This window comes from Lagopus leucura, unplaced genomic scaffold (assembly GCF_019238085.1).
Source record: "Lagopus leucura isolate 7727_CA_CO unplaced genomic scaffold, USGS_WTPT01 Super-Scaffold_1, whole genome shotgun sequence".
In the NCBI taxonomy this organism is placed as follows: Eukaryota; Metazoa; Chordata; class Aves; order Galliformes; family Phasianidae; genus Lagopus; species Lagopus leucura.
In genome coordinates, this window is record NW_024962250.1 from 33,900,769 (window position 1) to 33,924,061 (window position 23,293).

General features: G+C 40.9%; 1 protein-coding gene across 1 annotated transcript in view; it reads left to right on the plus strand.

Moving 5' to 3' along the window:
* KIF26A (kinesin family member 26A) overlaps nucleotides 1–17,746 on the plus strand; it is a gene marked incomplete at its 5' end in the record, with an annotated part of 96,995 nt that extends 79,249 nt beyond the window's left edge. Inside the window, 10 exons of the mRNA XM_042869554.1 lie at nucleotides 2,095–2,304; nucleotides 4,137–4,230; nucleotides 4,713–4,975; nucleotides 5,222–5,405; nucleotides 5,675–5,834; nucleotides 7,375–7,537; nucleotides 8,086–11,455; nucleotides 14,555–14,745; nucleotides 15,630–15,780; nucleotides 16,282–17,746. Coding sequence (XP_042725488.1) covers nucleotides 2,095–2,304; nucleotides 4,137–4,230; nucleotides 4,713–4,975; nucleotides 5,222–5,405; nucleotides 5,675–5,834; nucleotides 7,375–7,537; nucleotides 8,086–11,455; nucleotides 14,555–14,745; nucleotides 15,630–15,780; nucleotides 16,282–16,457 — 4,962 coding nt within the window. The remainder of the gene's footprint in view (nucleotides 1–2,094; nucleotides 2,305–4,136; nucleotides 4,231–4,712; nucleotides 4,976–5,221; nucleotides 5,406–5,674; nucleotides 5,835–7,374; nucleotides 7,538–8,085; nucleotides 11,456–14,554; nucleotides 14,746–15,629; nucleotides 15,781–16,281) is intronic.
* Between the last annotated feature and the right edge of the window lie 5,547 nt (nucleotides 17,747–23,293).

A 23,293-nucleotide genomic window follows, 5' to 3' on the forward strand; every position in this document is an offset into this window, starting at 1 on the left:
GGGGGAAAAAGCTTTTATAGCTGCTTTCTGAGAATACTTTGTGATGACACTCAGTCACCTGCATGGCTGTGCAGGTGGTGCCTGCGTGCACCTCAGCTGCCACAGAATGGAGGAGATGGAGAAATGGAACAGTTAAGGACTGAGATGAAAATCATCAAATTACCTGTTCTTAATGAAGGCAGGGATGGTTTGTGTGGTGCTTAGTGCTGTGCTCACTTGTCCATTATGATTCTTCCTGGTCTGGGCACTGCGTTTCACTTGTGTGTGCCAGGTGCCAGGGGTATATGCTGTTACCTTCTCACCTTGTCAGGTATGAATGGCAGTCCTAGAGGATGGCTCAGCCTGCCCTGGGGGTCTGTTCCTTGCAGTGCTGAGGAAGGCAACATTTCCCGACCATGCTATGCTGAAGTTTGTTTTCAACTTCAGGTTTTCCTTTGCCGTTATTTTTCAGGATGCAGGACTGATGGGGAGGTGGTGACTTCAAACTGCTTTTTTTTTTTTTTTTTTTTTTTTTTTTTCCGAAGGCAAAGAGAATGTGGCAGTAATAAAGAAGCACACCATTTTAATGAAATAGTAATCTCACGACTTAGAATATTCTCAGGCTCTTAAACCCAAATTGCTTTGACAGTTTTAAGATTAAATTTAGCAAAAGCAAGTTACTGGAAAGGAGGCTCTTTCTTTATTAGAGATGCATGCTTTCCAACCCATCTTCCAATGCAACATCCAGCACAGGCTTAGAGCTGAGTATTAAATCAGCAAATGACTTCTGCGCTCTCTGTTTGGAGGGGTCATGTGCTGGATTTGCAGCAGAGAGGTTGCTATCTTTTTCACTCTCCATCCAAATTGAATGCAAGTGCTATAGAAGGAGGAGTGAGTATTTTGTTTGGGTCAGTAGTTGCATTATGGAATGTACAGGTCCCGATGGGTGCTTTGGAGAGCATAGGTGTGTATTCTAGCTCAGCTGGCTGGTGCATTACAGCTGTGGAGACTCTTCACCCAGCAAAACCAGGTGTCCCACTGCTGCTGGGAAAGTCATTTGTTAGCTAGAAGAGTGTGTAATACTGTTGTTCAGCTTGTTCTTGAAGCTTTTTATATTGGCCAAGGAGAGTTACTCTGGCCAAGAATAGCTTTCCTTTAAGTTTGATCTTCTGGTCAAAGCAGAATTGATGATCAGCTGAGTGACATTGCTCCTGTAATAGTCATTTACTGCAGTGCCAGGTGTGTAAAATACATTGGTTCTGACCTGGGAGCGTTCTGTAAGAATAAATCATTGTATATAGGTGTGAGGCAGTATTTCATGGCTTTTCAAAATAAGAATACTTCCAGGAAGCCCAGGAGAAGCAGGTGTGCAGCCTTTGCTGAACTTCAGTGAAACCAGGTCACTTGGCTTCCGTGAGCTGCTGGGAAAATCACAGCCAACATGTCTGAAAGTGCTGCCTTAAAATGCAGTATGTAGGAGTAAAAATGTACTTTGTGAGTAGTTTCTTTTCAAGCTTTTAATGTTTGTATTTCTTCCCTTCTTTGAGACTGCCATTAAATCTTCAGCTAACCACCATGCTGCCTAGCAATAACAGCATAAAGGTGTCTGCCTGGGAAAGCTATAAGAGAGGCACCTGTTTATTACAGTAATGTGAAAAAGAAATTGAGACTTTCCAGATTCGGCTCAGTTTGAATGTGCTAGCTCTCTCAGCTTTGAATTATTCAGATGGATTTTTGGAATGGTTCAGGTTGTACTTTTGGTCACATTAAGCACATAGAAGGTAGGAGACCAAAGTTTTGTTTTCTTTAGGCATGGTATTACACCTACAGTGGATTGTAACTGCAGATCAGAGGTTTGGAAATTGAAACTTTGAAACTGGAAGTGTCAACAGAAGGGACAAAGTGCGCCTTTGAAAGCTAATTTAATGAAAACCCCCCAGGTGGAAACCAGCCTGAAAAATCTGGCTCTGGTTTTGTCCCACGGTTGTCCTGACACACCTAAGTAATACAAATGATCGTGTCTTGGGAGGGGGGAGCGTAACAGGGAGGAATGCTATGCATGTGTTTATCTCTAGCTTGGAAATAAAGTTGTCACTTTCTTCTGAATATTTGCAGGTTAAAGTGATGGTAAGAATTTGTCCCTCTCAAGGAGCACATGAAACATCTGAATCCATGTCCTTCCTAAAGGTAGATCCTCGAAAAAAGCAAATCACGCTTTATGATCCAGCGGCAAGTGGGCCTTCCAATGGAGGTCACAGAAGAGGTATCGTTGCTGTCCCAAAGATGTTTGCCTTTGATGCAGTTTTCCCACAGGATGCTTCACAGGTAACCCAGTCACTTGCGTAAATTTCCTGAGTCTTTTGCATTTCATTTGCCTTTAGAGTACTTTCTGTTTCTACGGAATTTTATTTGAATGAGTTGCCTAACGCTTGGAAAAAAAAAAAAGCCACATACAACAGTAATTAATAGACAGACACTTCCAGTTTAGCCAAGACATAAAATAAAGGGAAATGGATTTGCTGACTGAATTATCTTTGTGCATTTTCTCTTGTTAGTGAAAGACACAGCCAATTTGAAGCTCACTTTTCCATCCAGTTAAGTTTTAACCCATTTGATGTCACAAAGAATCTCCTTCCCCACTGCTCTCAGTGGGTAATGACCATGTACTTAATGTTAAGTGCTAAATGCTGCTCTTAGGAGAAGAGATACAGCTAACTTCATGGTACTGCTATACTGAAGAAGTAGTAAGGGAGCTTTTATGTTTTCATCACCTTTTCTAGTTTGCTTATTCTACATTCTTGACCAAATATTTTATCTTGATGGTGGTGCTAATGATGTGTGCCTCTCATGCCCTGCAAAAGGCTCTATTTCTACAGTAGTAGCCCCTGACATTAAATCTGATATGTAGATGGCATGGTGAGTATCTGACAGGACTTTTGTTGTCAGAGAGTGATTATTAAAGTTAGATTTTATTGAAAGAAAATAAAACACAAAATATTAAAGGTGATAAAGATATACTAATGCTGACAAAAGATATTGAGATATAGCTCAGAATTCCACACTCATATCTTCTCCTAGGATGTTATTGACTTTTTGGGTTCCAAAGTAGAGATACAAAAGTATCCGTGAAATCTAAGTTCTAGCCAGCACTAAAGATGGAGAATATGTCCTACACAGCTCCACTCCTACTGCAATGGTAACTACGCCAGTACACCAGTCTGGTGTTGAGATCCTGCATAAACCCAAACTGTGTCTTTCTGCAGAGATTTGCAACCGTAATGTCAGCATTGGTCTAGAACTGGAAATGGCTTTGTCTTACAGATACTGAAACGCCTGTGGTCAGCCCCTCCTGCAAGGTGGCTGATCACAGCCAGCTGCTGTGCTGGTTTTGACACAATCCTGTGGATCCTGCCCCCTGGTTTGGTCTAGGCACTTTCAGGTGCTTGTAGTGCACCACTTGTGTTTCTTGGTGATGTTGGCCAGCCCACCCAACTTCTGTGCAGACATCATTCCTCGAGGCAAGCTCACTGCCAAGAAGCTACAAACAGCTTTATCATTCACTGTAGTTACGTATTTAAACCTTTCCCTGCCTCCACCACCCCACACAGTTGTTGTACATAATACATCATCATGTCGTATATTTGAAACCTTCACTGATGTGGATATGCAGGTTTTAGTACACTCAGGTATTTTAGGAAGTTATTGATGATACTGTTTTCCTTGGAAAAGGAAAATGTGATGCTATGAAATCTTATTCAGGGATCTTAATGCATTTTCTCCAGTCTGAACGTCTTTTTAATTCCTGTGAGCACTCCTGAGCAGCTTAATTTCAGTGGAGTTGCTACTATTGCTGAATAGCCTTGGCGAAGCTATTATACCAGCAGGAAGCCTGGTTGGATAGCATTCAGTTTGGTACATTAGTCATAGAATCAATATTCCAAGAAAATTGGTTTAATAGAATTGAAAACTATTTTAGGGCTGTAGTAGCAGGTTTTTTGTTGTTGCTTTTTTTAAGATAGCACAGTTACTGAAATAATAGGACGGATGCCATAAAAATGGGAAGAATATAAAAATATTGAGTCATTTCATACAGAAGAGTTGTGAAAAACATAGCGGTATATTCTCTTCTACTTATTTGTCTCCAATCTTTCTTTCAGGCAGAGGTATGCTCTGGAACAGTAGCAGAAGTAATCCAGTCTGTTGTGAATGGTGCAGATGGTTGCATATTTTGCTTTGGTCACGTCAAGCTTGGTGAGCTCCCAAATTCGTTACAGTTAATTACTATGTCAGTCTGGTAATTACATGCTGTCAGCTCCTGGAACAATAAACCTGGAGTATATGAATAGATTAGAATTTCTTTTTAATTAGCTTTGCAAACTTATCATGGTTTATTTCTACACTGGGATTGTAAGTTTTAATTTGAAAAGGTAAAATGTAACATCAGATTAGCTTATTCAAGAGCAAGTTTTTATATAGGTGCATTGTGATGAAAATCAAAAGATCAGAGATGTTTTTAAGATCTAATTTGCTGTAGGTCAGAGTTACAAAAATGGCAAAACTAATTGAATAAATAGTAATGGATTAATAATTAAGTACTTGGCATTTTTTGCATTTGTTATTTTCCGTTATCTGTGCAGCACGTGGCATTGCATATAATGTGCAACGGTGATATGTAGAGAAACTGTCTTTTACAAGAAAGGTGGATTAAGTTCACGTTTGTCCTTTCATTCTAGGAAAATCTTTTACAATGATTGGGAAAGATAGTTCCACACAAAGCCTTGGTATCATCCCCTGTGCAATTTCTTGGCTCTTCAAATTAATCAATGAACGTAAAGAAAAAACTGGGACTCGTTTCTCTATTAGAGTATCTGCTGTGGAGATCAGTGGCAAAGATGAAAACCTTAAGGATTTGTTAGCTGAAGTGGCCACTGGCAGCCTTCAGGATGGCCAGTCTCCTGGAGTTTATCTAAGAGAAGATCCAATATGTGGAACCCAGGTATAGTGGATATTCCAACATAGATTTTCTGAGTCTGAATTTCTTCTACTTTTTATTTTCTTTCATCTGACAGCAATTATGACAACTTTTAAGATGGTTAAAAAAAATAAATTGCTTTTAATCTGTTAAGTCATGCTCCCAGGATGTACAGATTTGTTTCTTTTAGTTTTCAAGAGATTTAGCTAATTCAGAAAGAAAAAAAAAAAGCTCCTCTGCTAATTAGACATTTTACTGTCTGCATTCCAGCTTCAAAACCAAAGTGAGCTAAGAGCTCCGACAGCAGAGAAGGCTGCCTTTTTCCTTGACGCTGCAATTGCTGCCAGAAGTACCAGCAAACCTGAATGTGAGGAAGAAGATAGGAGGAATTCACACATGCTCTTCACTCTTCACATATATCAGTATCGCATGGAGAAAAGTGGCAAAGGAGGAAGTATGAACCTTCACATATTCTTAATTTTTAAACGACTTGGGTTTGGGTTAGCTTAACAGTAATTGGCAATAAACTTGAAAAAGTGAAGTGAACCCTTGAGTCAGTCCACCTACAACTTCAGTAGCTTTTTTCTTGCTATTAATATTTAATTTGGTCATTAGCCTATGCTGTATTCATTATTTTCTTCATTTGAATAAGTTTTGAATACCCAGTCTGGCTGGAGCCCATACAGGCACATAACGTACAACTGTTTTTCCTTTTTGTTTTAGTGTCTGGAGGACGCAGCCGTTTGCATCTCATTGATCTAGGAAGCTGTGAAAAAGTGCTGAGCAAGAGCCGAGATGGAGGAGGCTCTTTGTGTTTGTCTCTCTCTGCCTTGGGCAATGTAATTTTGGCCTTAATTAATGGTGCTAAACACGTGCCGTATAAGTAAGTCAATTATTGCATGCATTAGCTTAAATTTGTGGCTGGTGTTACCTGAGCAATGAATTGCATAAGCATAAGCAATTTACTCTGCCTAAGATGAAATTAAAGGAAGTTCTGTCAGAGAGGGATGTGTCTTAATATTACTTATGTGTTAGATACATACATATGTTTATCTACCAACATGACGTTCTTACTTAAGTGATCAGAAATTGTATGGATATTGGTATATGCTTGATTTGGGCGAAATGCATATGTTGAAGAGAGTTTGATTGTTGAAGAATGCAGGAGGAATGACAGATTTTTTTTTCTCTTCTGTTTCTTTTTCAAAATTTAGAAACTTTTGAAATTTCAGAAGATATTAGAATATTTGTAAAGTATGGTCATCAAGGGGTTTTATTTCACTATGCTATTTTTAGTGGTACATTCTAATTTTTTCAATAAAAAAAAAAAAAAGAGAAAAGGTGACCATGTTGCACATTTGTTTAGCAGAAGGGAATATACAGGTATATTGCTTTGTAGAGTATGCTTGACAATAACGTTATGCCAAACACATCTGTGGGGAGCCCAGCCTAAAGACAACATTCACAATGTAAACACTCCTGCCAGAAGTTGGCCTTCTGCCCTTAAGTTTAATTTCTGCTTGTCTTTTTAATTTTGTGTCTTCATTATCAATCATGTCATTCCACTTATCTAGTGTTGCATCTCAAACAGGTGTTCCTTTTTTCTGTATTAGGCTGAAAGTAGATAATTTCCTCAGGCTAGTTGCTAGGATTGTGGATGGAGTACAGAATGAATAGGCTAGAATAAGGAAGGGTGCCTGCTATGATTTCATGAGCACAGACATGATAGTAATTCCTACATTTCAGGCCAGCTTAGGATGGTGATAGGAAACAGCCTCCAAAGAGCCTTGGGTAGATATGTTGGAGACCTGTGGATGACAGAATGTTAGCTATCTTGTCAGCTTTGCTCTCCATTGCTAACAATTGCATCACCTTCTGAAGGAATACTTTCAGAGTGAATTATAGCTTCCCATTTGCCATGTCATAGCAAAGCAAAGCAAAATGGGAACTAGATTAGCTAGGGTGACACTAATAATATATTTCTGATACCTAATGTTGTTATTTTTCTAGGATTTTCTTACCATTTCTGTTGACTTTTTCTCATCAAAATTATATGCCCATAGCTCACAAAGGTTAGATAGAGATGCAGAGTCTGCATGGATAAATATAATGCAATCATGAGCTGCTTGAGCAGTATGAGTGTGAGGTAACTAAACTATTATCAACCATTTTACAGCTGTGTTATGTAACAAACAAAATGAATTATAATGCAAAAAAGACTGATAAATTGTCCAAATTTTGGTATATTTGTCTGTGTACAATTTGATACATTTTTAGTACAGGCAAATAATAGGAATAATTTCTGATTGATATGTACCATAAATGTGTATATCCTTCTGAGAATAAAAGTAAACCTGTGGTGTAAAAATCTGCAAAAAGACTGATTTCTTTAAACTATATTAACATTCCCATTTTTTACACAGAGACAACAAGTTGACAATGTTGTTGAGGGAATCACTTGGGAACATCAACTGCAGAACTACTATGATTGCACATATTTCAGACTCCCCAGCGAATTATGCAGAAACCCTCACCACCATTCAGCTTTCATCACGAATCCACCGAATGAGAAAGAAAAAATCCAAGGTTGGTACACAAGCATACCACAATTAATTCATTTGAAAATGAGCTTTTCTACCCTCTTGGTGGGGGAATATGGGATTTCTCAGCCTTAAGAAGTCATACAAAATGCATAAAAGCTCAAGAAGAGAACTGACAAATGACTTGGCATCAAGCCATCATCCCACCCCCAATCCTTAATCCTGAAATTCACTTTCTGTCTGTTCCAGACACGAATCCTTTATTTCCTTGTATGTGGAACTATCTCAAGCCTCAATTTGTGTTAATTAAAAACCAATAAGAAAGGAACAGAAAACTGTTGAGGACAAAGAGAATGTATAGTATTTAATGTAAACTGCCTGAAAAGGTGTGATTTATGACTCCAGTAAAATTTGTGTTGCATGACCTTGTTACTTTAATTCACACAGTAATATTTTTGCACTAGATGTAGATGTGATAGTACACACAGAGTGCAGAGTATATTGCAAACCTGCTCTTTTTATCAATTACATGCACATATATATACACATATATCAATTCATTTTAATAACTCTTCCCCTGCTGATCATTTGCAGTATGCATCCAGCTCATCTGGAGGAGAGAGTTCATGTGAAGAAGGACATGTCCGAAGACCGCCCCATCTTCGACCATTCCACCCACGAACTGTTGCCCTTGACCCTGACCTTCCTGTCCTGAGTATATCTAGTGATCCTGATTATTCCTCTAGCAGTGAACAGTCCTGTGATACTGTCATCTATGTTGGTCCTAATGGTGCAGCTTTGTCTGACAGGGAATTGACAGATAATGAAGGTCCTCCAGAGTTTGTTCCCATAATCCCATCCCTGAACAAGAAGAGAAGTAAAGACAATTCTGCCAGCGGTAGGAGTTCTGACAAGGACCATTTTAAATGCAACACTTTCGCTGAACTGCAAGAAAGGTTAGAGTGCATTGATGGAAGCGAGGAACCTATCAAATATGCTTGTGGAGAGACTTCTGTTACATCCAATTGTAGTCCAGTGCCCGGAGGTACAGAAAACACACAATCTAAACTGATAAAGGAAAAACTGTCTTCTCCTGGAGGATTTAAGAAACCAGTTTCTCAAGAATCTGCATCTCCAAAAAAAGGGCATAATATTCCTTTCCAGAGTATTGCACCAAGGGGTGTAAATGGTAATTGTCATGAAAAGAGCACACCTCACTTGAAAACAGAGCTTTCTGTGCCACAGAGCAGAGCTGACAGCACAGTACTGGAGGGAGAGAGGGAGACAATCACTGATTCCCTGCAGTTGTCAAGGTGTAGCCCTTCAAAGAACCCAGAGCAGAATAAAGTCACAGCTGAATGTGTCGTTAAAGAAAAGTCTTTGTATGTGAAGAGGCCCTTGCCAAGCCCAGCACCCCCACCTCCACAGCAGAAAGAACAGGTGCCAAGTTCCAAAGCTCAGAGTTTGGAGCTGGACAATAGCAATGCAGTTCGGACTCCTCCTGTGGGAATGAGCAAGCAGATAGCAAACAAACCTGAACAAAACTCTGTAGGCAGCACGTTTCTGGTTAGTAGCAATGGCCAGAGTCAGTCAGGTGCTATAGAGGTACACAGCTTCCGATCAGCATTCAGAGGTAAATGTTTTGATCGAGATATACTAACCACTACGGTGACTTTACAGCAGCCCGTTGAGCTGAATGGGGAGGATGAGCTTGTTTTCACTGTGGTGGAAGAACTGTCCATCAGTGGGATTATGGATAATGGAAGACCTTCCAGTATCATTAGCTTTAACAGCGACTGCTCCCTTCAAGCCCTTGCATCGGGTTCAAGGCCGGTTAGTATTATCAGTAGCATAAACGACGAGTTTGATGCTTATACCTCACAGGAAACTTCTACTGGTGTAAATATTGATATTGTTGTGCCCTTTGCTAAGGATCCCTTTACCAGCAGCAGACGTTCCTCCATCAGTTCATGGCTCAGTGAAGTCAGCATTTGTACAATTGAGAGTGATGGAGCTCAGTCAAGTGACAGTTTTGTAGCTCAGACATCTTACAGCTGTAATAAGTCTGAAGATCCCTTCAACTTGGATTCACACAATTTATCTGTCCCTTTGAAAAGCGCTCTGAATGACAGTGGATTTTGCTTCTCTGAACTGGACAGTGAGAGCATGAGTTCTAGCAAGCTGTCCTCAGGATTTGGCAAAAGCCCTCAAACCTCTGAAACTACCAAAGCATCTCAGATTAAAAGTGCTTTTTGTATCTCTGATCAGCCTGTAAAAATAAAATGTAATTCTCGTGATACGCCTGTAATAGAAACAATACATTCTAGTCTTCCTAGGAAAACAAAAACTACCTCGTCTCCAATCCACAATAATACTGTCATCAGCTATAAAGACCTGCAGAATCCACGTGGTGCATTTGAAGATCCCTGGCTGCTGCGCACAGATAATCAGCTGGAAACAAAACCCACAGATGCATTGTTGTCTCCAAAATCTCACACATTTGGTACTGACAAGCAGCCAGGAAAAGCTGCCCAGTATTTTGGCACATCATCTGGGCCAACGAAATCACAAACTATGCTTGCCTGTTCGCAGAGGGTTGTGGATGGTTGCGAAATGGCCTGCAAATCCTCCAGTGGAGCTGCGAAGAAGTCAGAAGCTGTGATGAAGATGCCACAGCTGAAGAGAGGGGCCACCACATTGGGAGTGATGCCAGTATCGCATGCTAATAACAGTACTTTGTCAGAGGCCATCACCAGAGGGAATTCAGATGCTTCTATGGCCACTGGCAGCTTGAAATCTTCACTGGGAAAGAAGAGCATGCCGCAGAAGTCAAGCATGTTGCCCAGGCCAGGCGGGCCAATGCCTCCAACACCTCCTGTGCGCAAATCAAGCCTGGAACAGAAACCTGTTGGTATGGGAAATGGTGGGGGAAAAGCCTCTAGCCTAGAGTTTGCCAGGGCTTCCACACCAAAGGCTGAAGATGAACTGGATTTGCGGTTGAAAGCTGGGTCTTACTTCAGTGAATGTGCCAGCAGTAGAATGAACCTGAAAGGTGATCACTCTTTGCCTAAGATGACATCAAGCTTGAAGGCAAAGGCATCAAAGAATGAAGCTGTGCACCGCTATGGGAGCCACATGTCTCTGGAGAGGTGTGACAGCCTGACGTCAGTTGGATCCAAAGCAAACTTGGTGAGGGAAAATGGGAGCACTGGTAATGTCCGGGCAGGACGCTCTGTCCCTAGGCTGGGCGTTCCCCCTGTTGCCTCTAGTGGAGCTTTACCATTGACCTTCAACAACCCTGCACCTGGTAAAAGCAGCCAGGCAAAACCCACAGCTAACCAGAAGGTCCAAGCCAGCGGGAATAAAAACCGGGGCCTCTCCGCCAGCGGATCAAAGTCTCTCAGTTCCTCCGTGAAGTCCCTGGCACAGCCAGTGGGGAAGAGCTCCAGTGTGGCTCCTGGAGGAAAGGCTGCACCCCGATCCATGCAGCCTGCTGGTGGCAAACCCGGCCGAGGGACCATCATGGGGACCAAGCAGGCCATGAGGGCGGCCAACAGCCGTGTGAATGAGCTGGTGTCTGGTGGCTCTGCCAAGGTGGGCCACTTCCGAGGCTCTACTGACTCTGACAGTGGCAATGACAGTGGAATTAATCTCAGTGATGAGAAGTCTCCAATCCCAGTGCTGCCATCTCCATACAGCAAGATAACAGCACCCCGGCGGCCTCAGCGGTACAGCAGCGGGCATGGTAGTGACAACAGCAGTGTCCTCAGCGGGGAACTGCCACCGGCCATGGGGAGGACGGCTCTGTTCTACCACAGCGGTGGTAGCAGCGGCTATGAGAGTATGATTCGGGACAGTGAGGCCACTGGCAGTGCCTCTTCTGCACACGACTCCATGAGTGAAAGCGGGATGTCCTCTCCAGGACGGATGAGGAGCCTCAAGTCCCCCAAGAAACGATCTACAGGTGAGGAGTAAAGGGAAGGTGGCCAGGCCACCGGCGCACTGCTGCGTCCTGGAGGGTGTGAAATTCTCACAGCGCCTCCAACAGAAGTGGGCTGGGGCAAGCTTGAAGTGGGGACTGCCTGCATTGCACTTGTGTGTGCATGTGTATTGCTGTGACAGCAGCTACTTGTCATTTATTTCACTTCAAAGCTGCAGGTGTGACACAGGTGCTGCGGCAGAGAGGGCAGGAGAAGGTGCTGAGTGCCCTGGGGCTCTGGCAGCCTCCCTGTGAGGGTGGAGGCAGCAGGTGGCTGCCAGCAGACGGGGACCTTCCTTCCTCAGCAGGGTCAGCAGCGAGCGCAGCCCAGATGAAGAGGGTGTTACAGATGGATTGGGAAGAGTGAAGATATTGAAAGTATTTTCATGAGGATGGAGAGTGCTTTTGTGCAGGCTGGGGAAGAAGGGCAAGAGGGGGGCGGTGAGGAGAGGAGATGGTCTGCTGATGGGAAATTTCTGTGGAGTAGGCTGAGACTTCTGTTTGGGAACAAGGGAATAGGTCTGGAGTGGAGAACAGCATTTGTGTATTAATGAAAATTGTATAAGATTATCTAAAAGTAGGGCCTGCAGGCAGAGCGGGAGAGTGCATTAATACTGCCAGCTAACTGCAAAATTACTGCGTTGCACTGTAGCGAAGGTTTCATGAAAAATGTTTGGAAGGTACTTGTGTAAAAAGAACAGCAAGCCATTGTGGAAGTTGCTCAGAAGTTGCTCTCACTTGCATGCTATGCCAAGGCAGACGCTCTTGACTGTACCATGCAGAGGTGGCATATGAATGCCAGCTCCCCTTTTCTGCTCTCCAGTGCCTCTCCTTGTTGCTCTTGCAGGTGGTGCTCATCTAAGTGTCCCTAGTTGTAGCCAGCTTCAAAATCAGGCTGGTGTGACTGCTGGTACAGTAGTCATTTTTATCTATCTAGCTTGAAGACATGTATCATAAAGAATCATTGACAGTCAGTGTCAGCTAAAGACCAAATTCTTATTCAGTAATCTAAGTGTACTGCAGTAGAGCAGGAATGGATATCAGTGGTGCACTGAATCTTGAGGTTTTTGGTTGGCAAGGGGTAATTTTTGCAATCTGTAAAGACAGTTATGATGCACAATTCTGACAGTAAAATCAAATGAGTTAAAGTGATGTGGATCTATCGTCAAAGAAACTGAGTTGATTCAGTGGGGTTTAAATCAGTTTGGAAACTTAGTGTAGCATTTGCTGCAGTTCTCTTTCCATAGCATACAAACCTCTTAAACCTTTTCCTGCAAATCAATACTAGCAGCTGTATAAGTTGTGCACATATTGAAAAGGCACTACCCAATGATGGATTTCTATTTGTTTTTGCCACAGGAAATGCTTATAATGTCTTTAAAAATGACAAACTAGTTATTTTTCCATTTGAAATTGCTCTATATCAGTAAATTATTCTTGGAATACTTTAGACTTAGAGACCATAATGTATTTTGTCCATGATATGAGGTTTCCTGGGAACTTCATGAAATATTTCTTAGACAAAATGTTTGCACTCCCATTATTGCCATAAAATATATTGCAATCTTTGCAAAGTGTTAGAGATTCTCGATGTTTACATTGCTCCCAACTATGTTGTAGTCAAGCAACAAGTCTCTGCATTTACAGAACCTGTGGAAGAGAAACCTATTCCTGTAGACAAACCTTCTCCCTTAGGTATCACTGGAAACTTTGTACCCTCATCCTTATATTTATAATAGAAATTAGCAAGGATGCAATTAAGAGTAAGGGATGCTTTTTTTAAGAGCATGTAAACTCATCAGGTATCTGTGGAGGTGTATTGGTCTCACAAGGTGTCTGCTGGGGTTTTGTCTCCATTTCATCTGGAGTTTTGTGACAGGGCTCACCTGACAGCCTTAACTTGAATTTTTCCTGTAGAGGTCTTGAGCCTAGTAGATTACCTTGGGTGCACTTTCCTCTGAACAGCACTGCCTTGTCTGTTTGATACGCTCCCTTTAGCAAGAAGACTAAAAGTAATGAAACTCAACTCTGAGAGTAGGTTTTCAATAAAAGGAGGGAGATTTGTCAGCAATGAATTTATTTATTGCCACCATTCAGCCAAAGCTGCTTGTACTTACTGCTAACGCAATGTTTCAGCTTATTTCTGGTGGCCTTCAGCCCTTCTATTTACCCAGGGACTGCACTGCAGCCTTGTTTTAACCAGCCCTATGCAGGTGTTCACTCATGTCATATATAAAGTTCTGCCTTTGAGAGAACGAAGAGAGAGACTTGTGACTGTGAAAACTGCTGGACACCAAAGTGTCAGCTTTTGTATACAAAAGTACTAGCATTTTTCAAGTACACCAGTTGGTTTCTCTTCTAGGAAACTTCTTCTCCTGGGAATTGTGTTAGTGTGGTGGTTTGCTCTTTATTTGTGGAAAAAACAAATCCCTGCTGTTGAGGAATTCATGAGGTTTGTCATACTCTGACTGGTGTGTAAATGAGCAGTGATAGGCATAGCAGTGACAAGCTGCAACTTGATTGATTGCTGCCTTCTGAAGTGCCAAACATCTTTTAATCCTACAGTGTCACTGAAAACGCTGACATTTACCTCCTTTAAGTACTGGTAGTGTGGCTGTGTGGAGGGGACTGTGTGCTCCTGGCAAAGAAGTAATAGAATTGAAGGGATGTTAGCTTTGCTTGTCTTTAACTGGAGGAGGAGATACTTGTCAGCCATTATCAGTATTGGTGGGAAATTACTCTCTATCTCATTTCCATTGCAAGATAATGAATACCATTAAAATCCACCAAAGAGAAGTTAATCCAGGAAAAATGTTTTTCCAAGGAGAGAATAAACAACCAGTGCTCAGACATCTGCTTTGGGAATGGAACTGCTGTTACTCCCATTGACAAACCAACAGGAACGTATTTTGTCAAGGCAGTAACTCAGTCAGCAGCCTGAGGGGAATTACTAAAAGGAAAAGATCGAGAAAAGCATTTCTTCCTAAGTTTCCAGATAACCTAGATCTTCAGTTTGCTGCCATAATGTTCTGCAGTCTGTTAGTCTCCTTGGAATCTGAGGATCACTTGTCTTTGTTATTATAGGTCTCCAGCGTCGTAGACTGATTCCTGCTCCATTGCCAGATGCTGCCTCCCTAGGAAGAAAACCCAGTGTCACTGGGCAATGGGTTGATCTACCACCTTTGCCAGGCACTTTAAAGGAGCCATTTGAAATTAAAGTTTACGAGATTGATGATGTGGAACGATTACATCGACACAGACAAGAGGAAACTGAGGTCAGCACATATTTTATAACAACTGTAGACAACATAAATTACAGTACACAGGCAGAATCCTTGTTTGAATGCTGGAACAGTGTTTGAGAAATAGATTGCAATTAATGCACTATAATTATTAATTTTACAATTCATATGTTGAGGTACCCTTAACACAGAAAACGAAAGTGATTACTATCTAAAATTAATTGTGTTTAACGTGACTGATGATGTAAATGAAAGTTACCAATGAATACATTATGAGAAAACTTCATAATCTTAGCCTAGCTGATGAAACCTTACAGCTTCTCTCAACTGTAGGGTCATTAACTTTTTATGTAAATGACAGGGTTCTATTAAATCAGGGATACACTGAGTTTAATTTACTTGTAATTGGAAAACACTTCACCTAATTCTATTCTAGAGACCAAAATTCTATATTCTTCTGATGCCTTTTTCCCATTTCTTTCATAATAGCCTTTCCAGGATGTTGAGAAGGTAGGAATACTTTTAAGAAAATAAGAATTCATGTTTCCTAGGATTAAGTATAACTCCTTCATTATTATTAGGCTGTTTTCATTTTTCTTTTTTTTTTTTTTTTTTTTTTTTCACTACTGGAAAAAGAAGTCCTCTACAAACTGGTAATTTCAGAATGTATTGGAGGTGTTTGCTCATACTGAGAAGTGCAACAAATGCTTGAGTGACGTAGCATGCTGTTCCTCTACACTGGAATCCATTAACGTGAACTTCTAATAGTAACAATAATAATAGTAAAAACAAAACAAAAAAAGCAACCAAACAAAAAACTCATCTGCCAACTTTAATAGAAGCAATTTGCGTCCAAATGTCAGAGGTCAACTCATAGCAGGCAAATTAATGAGATGTTTTTTTCTTTGTCTTTAAAGGGTCTGATGTATTTCCATACCAAGCTGAAGATACTAGAGAGGCGCCAGCAGCGGATCAGAGAAGTAAAGGCAAAGCACGAGTTTTTGAAGGAAGAATTGGAAGAGACAAAATGCAGGTTGATGATGGACCCAAATAAATGGAAGGAAGACTGTAAGTGTTTTTGCAAAATAGTAGTATGGCAGACATGTAGCAAATTCTCAGCATGTGAGCAGTCCCTCTGACAAAGTTAAGCACCTGCTAAGATACTTTGCTGAAAGGAGACCCAAGCGCTCTGTGACACCATTAGCATTTCTGTGATACAGGATTTTGTTCAGTGATGAGTAGTACCAGAAATGGAAGAAACTAACAACAGAGACTTGCTGTGATTCTTAATATTAAATATTCATATAATCTTTTATTGTCCTTCTTTCCAAAGAAGGAAATGTATTTTCAAATCCATGTTACAGATGGGAAACTGAGGCATGAGATTTGTTCGCAGACTCAGTGATTGAGTTTCAAGGTTAACTGTGGGAAAAATGGAATTATTTCGTAGTTGAAGAGAAGTAAAATGGTCCTTTTTTTTTTTTTTAACCTCATGATAGAATAATGTTTTATTTATGAGCTTCTTATCTTAACATGCTTTTTTTTTTTTTTTTTTTTTTTGTTTGATAGTTGAAGTGGATCCTGATCTCGATAAGGAGTCACAGGAGTACCTGGAGGCACTGGAACAAGTGACAGAGGAACTAGAGCAGTGTGTTAATCTGTGCAAGTCACATATCATGATAGTGACGTGTTTTGATATTGGAATAACAGATGCACAAGATGGAGTAAGGGAAGTGGAGGTTTGAAGAGAGGTTTTTCAAGGGACTGAAGGAAGTGAAGCTGGATTGTCCGACAAGAAGTAAAGAGATTAAGCAGTTGGGAAGTGGAGGAGAAAAAGCGAAGGCTAAAAAGCAGCAATGAATGTTGTAGGAGAAAGAAACGGCTGAGGGATGGGAATGTTCATAAATCATTTGGTGCCTCAACGTGACCTGAACTGTACAAAGAGGAAAGTAGGAACAAGTATTGCTTCTACCAGAGGGAAGTGAAGAAATTTAGTACAAACCAAGACATTAAAAAAAAAAAAATTCAAACAAGCATACAATGGAAGTGCCTTTAAAGTTCATTTGATTTTCATTTTTGTATTTGGTGCTAGAATTAAAGCCAGCAAACCTAAGCAGACTACAAAATGTATTCCTACGAAGTATTTTATACTGTATAGTGTATTTATGACTATATGTAAAAACAAACAACATTGTAGCAAAAGCAATAAGTAAATTATGTTTTCATACCTGAACTTGCCTTCTTGTTTCATAGAAAAGCTGTTTTATGTAGCAGAATTAAAACTGTATTATAATTGTTTTCTTGGTTAGGGTTCAAGATATTTTTATGAACATTTATCTATTGAAAAGGTGTATTATGGCATTTTGAGATGATTGTTTTACCTTCAGGTTTTGTATTATTACTTTTTCAGATCAAAATAAATGTTTGTTTTCCATTTTATATATTCATATATAGATATATATTAACTGCTTACTACTTCCTTGGTTAACCTCACTTCTCACAGACCTGGTCTTTTTTAATGTGAGGAAGTCTACAAAGGGCACTGTGGTTTGTTTTTGGTTTTCTTTTTTCCTCTGTGGCTGCAGGAATTGAGAATTATGTTTATTACCAAAACCCTAAAACAAACAAACAAAAAAAAAAAGCAAAAACTTTTTTGTAAATGTTAAGTTAGGTCCATATTTTTATATAGTTTTGACTATAAATATAGCATTTGCATTTTGAACTTTTAAGACAGATAGTATATCTTTTTACAGTTTTTCTAAGGAAGGCAAACCCTCAGGATCAAGTTTATACATGCTGCATGAGATTTGTGCTTTTTTGAAGGAGGCCACATAGGTGTGGAAACTATTGAAAAATTGTTGCCAAACAAATACTTTTGAAAAGGTTTAATAGTGTATGTAATACCACATTTCATAATGAATCATATTTTCTGATCATCTTCCTTTTTATGGTTTTTTCAAATCCTTTGTACAAATATGTATTATAACAGCTTGCTTCGGTTTTTATCTGTGAATAAAAGATACATCTATTGTTATGATTTCTCCTTGCTATGTACATGATATTGATGTTAGGAAGAGAGGATGGCCTGTGGTACGCAGCACTAAATGTCATGTTATATTATTTCCTCTCCCAAGAGAGAACTTACAAGAGAGTCTTGACATTAGTCATCATAAACCAATCAGAAAACAGGCAAAACGCCAAAGGGTAAAATAAAGAGCAATGATAATACTGTTAGTACTTCACAGTTTACAGAACAAAGACCTGTGGCTCAGATAACTTGTTTCTCATGATGAGACAAAGCAATTATAAGTGGGTCTGCAAACACATGAAAGCTTCAGGAACTGGAATTGAGCCCTGTGCCCCGTTGGACCATCATGGCAAATCACTACACCTATTTCTGACACTGCTGCGTTTGCTCTCTTGTTGGACAGTAGCTGTGCCTGGTCCTTATCTTCCACTGATGCCAGCTGTAGTAGCTCCAGGCAGATTTAATGTAAAGCTAATGTTTCTAATGACACCATCTCGAGTATTTTCAAGCTATTTGTCCAAACAACCTGTAATGTGTAGCATTTTCCCATCTGTCCCTCCCTCCCTCTTTCTTTTCAAAGCCCTTACAGCACAGCATCCAAGCACCACATTCTCTGGCTCTCAGAAGGGGTCCGTTCGTTGGGGTGATAATGCTTTTCTCCTCATTAAATAGCTGGAGGAGGTGGACAGTGAGAGCGTGAGTCTGATGCTTAAATACCTTTATGATTTTTGATAAATTGCAAAGGATGCTCTTCCCTTATCAAAGTCCCTTATGGTTTATTCCTGGAAAAAGCTGTACCGTGTTTGCATACTGGAATTTGGCACTGCTTTGGGTTGTATGCAGGGGAATGTGACATCTAGAATTCCTGGAAGATCCCCTTGCTGATATCCTTGAGTATCAGATATATTTATTTAGCTGTACTTTTTTTGTGCGTGTGTGCAGAATTACACAGTTCTTCCAAACACAGCATTGAAATCATGATGTGGATCACTGACTGCACTGTGGCTTTTCCAAAGCAAAATGAAGAAGGTAGAGGAGCGCTGAGGAATGAGTATCTCTTAGCAAAGTGGAAGGCCTCCAAAATATAGGGCTGAAGGAGAATGCGTCCGTGAGAGTTCTGGAATACAATGCTAGATTTGTTAGTGCTTCCATTTCACTGTTGTGTGGAGATTTGCATCTTAATGGTGCTGCTGCAGCAAGAGTTGACCAGTGATCACCTCTGAGCAGTGGGCACAGCTGTGCAGCTGGGCTCACATCTTTTCAGAGTGGCCTGTAAGTCGCTAATGAATGGCTACAGGAGTTCTTTTATTTGCCAGCTACTTCATTCTCTGGGAGTTCTCTGTTGCTTCTCCCCAACTCTAGCAATATTGTAATACTCTGAGATGAAAACCAAGCCACTCATCATCTACCCCAAATTATATAAACATTATTTGTTTTAATATTCTGCCATGCAGTGTTTACTGTCAGTCTTGCAACTGTTTACACTTTTTTTCCCTTAATTTCTAACTATGCTTATGTTTTCCTCAAAATAGCAAAAGAGATGTTTCAGGGCTGCTTAGTTCCATGTCAACGTGGAAATTGCATATGTATTAGATGCATTTAGCCTCTGGCTTGGTGGCACGAAACAAAACTGAGATGTAAAATAAGGTGAGGCACTGATGGGTGAAATAGCAGACATTTACTTATGCAAATAGTGTTCCTTACTGGTGTTTGTGGATAGTGAGGTATGTTTTGTATCTCAAGTCCTCGCATCCTGTAATATTCCTTTCTTTTTGGCTACTTTTGCAATCCTGTCCAGTTAAGATTCATGCTAACAAGTGTTCAGTTTATAATAAATTGTAAGTGGCCTAATTGCAAAAGGTTTCAAAGAAGAGTTGCAAAAAGAAGTTGGGCACTTTATTTCATCAATTTTCTTTTGAGATTTAATGATCTAAGAGAGCCATTAAACTGCACTCTTAAAGGAATGTGCTTGTTGAATTTGTCACAGTATCAAATAAAACCACAGAATCCCAGTGGTGCTGGAGAAACTCTTGGCAAGCCTCAGCCACAGAACAGTGCTTTCTCTTTTGGTTGTGGATCTTCCCTGAATTTCCTGTGCTCCTTCTTCCACGGGGAACCCTTCCTGGTCCCCTCATGGCCCAATCTACCAAGCAGCTCATGTTATGATTATTTCCAGGCAACAGGATTGCTCCCAGCCTGCCAAAATGTAGTGACAGTTGCTGTATTTTTAAATCAGTGTAATGGTAACTCAATAAAACCTCAGAAATGAAGTGAGAAAGCCAGTCTCTTATCTGGCTACTGGGGTCTCAGGAAGCTGAGGAGAACCTTGGATTCTGGAGATGTTCTCCAAGCTTACTTTTGTATTTTCCCATGGATGTGGACCAGTAAATTAAAACTACTTCTAAGAAGTGGGATTTCAACTTGCTTGTGAGAGTTTACAAGCAAGATGGATGAGGTGGTGGTCACTTCTGTAACTCTGCTGTTGTTGACCAAGAAGTGTACATCTCAGGGGCCGTTTACATCTTTGTAAATGCAATTATTGCAAACACAGATTCCCTACAGACAGATCAAACTCTGTGTAAGCAAAACCTTATTCATTGTATATGTTAAATCTTTTTTTTTCCAAATAGTGTTTCTGTCTAAGCTAAGGCTTTTCTAGGACACCCTAATTGCAGTATTGAAACATCAGTAGTAGTAGACAATGCAACAGAAATATGAGATTATTTGTTCTTTTCTCAGCATGCAGTAAGTGTTTCATTTATTTCTATTTCAAGATGCTCATGTATTTTGTTCCTGGTTATAAACCCATGTTTTCCAGTCACTTGCATTTTATTTTTAAAGTTACGTGTGGAACATAACTCCACCGGCAGCTGTTCTATATTGAGGCTGTGAGCAGGGTTTAAGGCAAAAATGTTGGCTCTAAGATGACCCCTGTATCAGCTGTCCAGGCTGGCAAAAATGGACACAAATAAAAAATGGTGGTGTATTTGGGCCCTGGTTCACTAGAGCACTTAGGCACCTGCTTAAGCAAACAAGTAAATCTGGTTTGTATCCAGCAAAACACTCCAGTTTTGGCTTATGTCCCACTGACTTGGATTTTTTGCTCTAGGGCTTCAGACAGTGTTAATTGCCTTAGCAGTAGTTCAGTGGAGCTATGTAGGTCCTGCTTAAAGTATTTTTTACTTATCAGTGGTATTTGGGAGAACGGAAAGAATAATTCTGTTGATGTGCAATGGTATCACGAGTGCAAATTAGAAAGCAAAAATTGCCTTCCAGGCTGCTCCTGTGCGTCTCATGCCTTCAAGCAGAGTTTGACTTGCAGAAATCTATTTGTGAAATGCAGAGAGTAAGACATAACTCTTGACAGTGTAGGTGTTCAGAGAGATTTATTACCAGAGCTGCAGGGGAACTGCCTGAGGATTGGGTGTATTTAGCACCACAGTAGTCTTACAGCAGCATACTTAGGAGATTGTTATTTCATTTGCTGTTTCCCTTCCTAAGACTCTTCCCAAAAGCTGAGGGGGCTGCAGGAGGGTGGTGGCAGAAGGATAGGAGTTCTTCAGAGCAATTCACACAGTGATTAGATGTGATAGAAGGTGATAGACAACTTCAGTAGCTTGGTTTTGCCACTTTTATGCCTTTTGCTTCTGACTATTGACTTCAGCTTGAGAAAGGTTATTCCTGGCCATTTCCCCATGGCTCCTGAGTGGGAGGAAAGGGCAACAATCCTTTGGCTCTCACCAGAGGTTGGATTATAAAGTGATGTTCATGCAGCAAATCCATGCTACATTTCTGTTTCTCTCCAGTGCATCAGCACACATTCAGTAACATAGTAGGACCAAGAAGGAATGGCCTCAAATTGCGCTGGATGAAGTTCAAGTTGGATATTAGGAAAAATATCTTCTCAGAAAGAGTGGCAATGCATTGGCACAGCTGCCCAGGGAGGTGGTGGAGTCACGGTCCAATTCTGCAGATTTTGTTGCTTCTTTTTTTTTTCCTTTGATGTAAACATTTCCATCAGAGCTTCCTTTCAGGTGTGGCAAAGGAATGCAGCAGCTCATGTGGTGCTCCTGGTCACCCTGGGATGGCTGAAGAAGCGTGTCCTGACTTTTGGAAGCATGAGCCTGCCTGTTACTGAAACTAAATGAAGCTTTGCTGCTGACTTCAACAGGGAAGTACCAGGTCATTAGCTAACACCTGGCACCACAGCCAGTGCATTGCATGGGCAGAGGCAAAGCCCTCAGTCCCAGGGTAGTGACAAGGTAGTCTCAGTCTCCTTATCAGGCTTGCTGCCTGAGGTTACCAGATTGCTTTCCGTGCTGCCCTTCAGAGTACCAGGGACATAATCAGGGCTGCAGAGCACTTGACACAGCTCACGCGACTGTATTTAAAGCATGTTTTAATTAATCTGACCTTGTGTAGGAAAAACCTGCAGAGCCCTAATGCTGCTCTCTGGGAGGTGCATGTGGTGCTCCAGGGCACAGTGCAATGGGTTTGGCCCGTAACTGGAAAACCTGATTTTAAATATAGGTTCACCCTGAGCCTGTCACAATGATGCTCCATTTGTCAACACCCAGCACCGTTATACCTACAGATGCCCCTGATTTTGAAGGGTGCCACTCATTTCATTGCACATTAGCATTTAAATGAGTTATATTTGTACCTAAAAGCTTCTATCTCATGGGGCTAAGTGCTATACAAGCACCATTTTTTAGCCTCAAAAGGGTATGAAGGGGAAGGATGGTGCGGACTGTTGTGTTCCCCTCCGAAAGGGCAATGTAATAGTTCTTAACATTTGTCTCCTGCTTTGTCCTTTGCTGAGTCCTGAGCAAAGCATTCAGACATGGAAGTTGAAGCCTTGCAGACAAGCTCCAATGGGATCCCATTTCCAGGCTGCTGCTCAGTTTTCACAGTGAAGGAGTGTTATTTGCTTTTATGACAGGAAAGGAGAGAAAGCAAAGCTTTCCCTTCAGCTTTTCTCTTCATCTTTTGGGGAGATAAAGAGAAGGAGGAAAATATAATAATATATAAAACACATCTATAAATAAAGGAATTGCCAGAGCCTACACTGTACATTTCTTTTCCAAAGCTGTGTGTGCTGGGCAGGCACTGGGATAGGAGAAATGCTCAATAGAAAAGCCAGGGATGATGTTCTCCTCTAGGACCCAAGTGCTCTACTGTGAGGTTACATTTGGGCTTGGACCAGTGGTGCTAACAGCACAGCAGTCACGTTTATTTGTCACATTCTTATCTTTCAGTTCAGGGCTTCTTCTGCTTGAAGCCCACTGAGCTGTACTGGCATTTGAACAGCATGTGAGAACTGCACAGTTTTGCATCATGCTCAAATTCCACTGCTGGGTGTAGTCATTGAGCCATAATCATCACTAAATCCAAGTTGAAAAGATAGAACTCTGCACTGGTATCAAGATTATTTTTTAGGCAACGACTGAAAATGAGAGGTCTGTGATATTCTCAGGATGCCCTGGAACCCTCTTCAGACCTTTTGTTTCCTTGGAAAATTCCCTTCTCCACTCTGAAGGTCAAAGTTCCTTG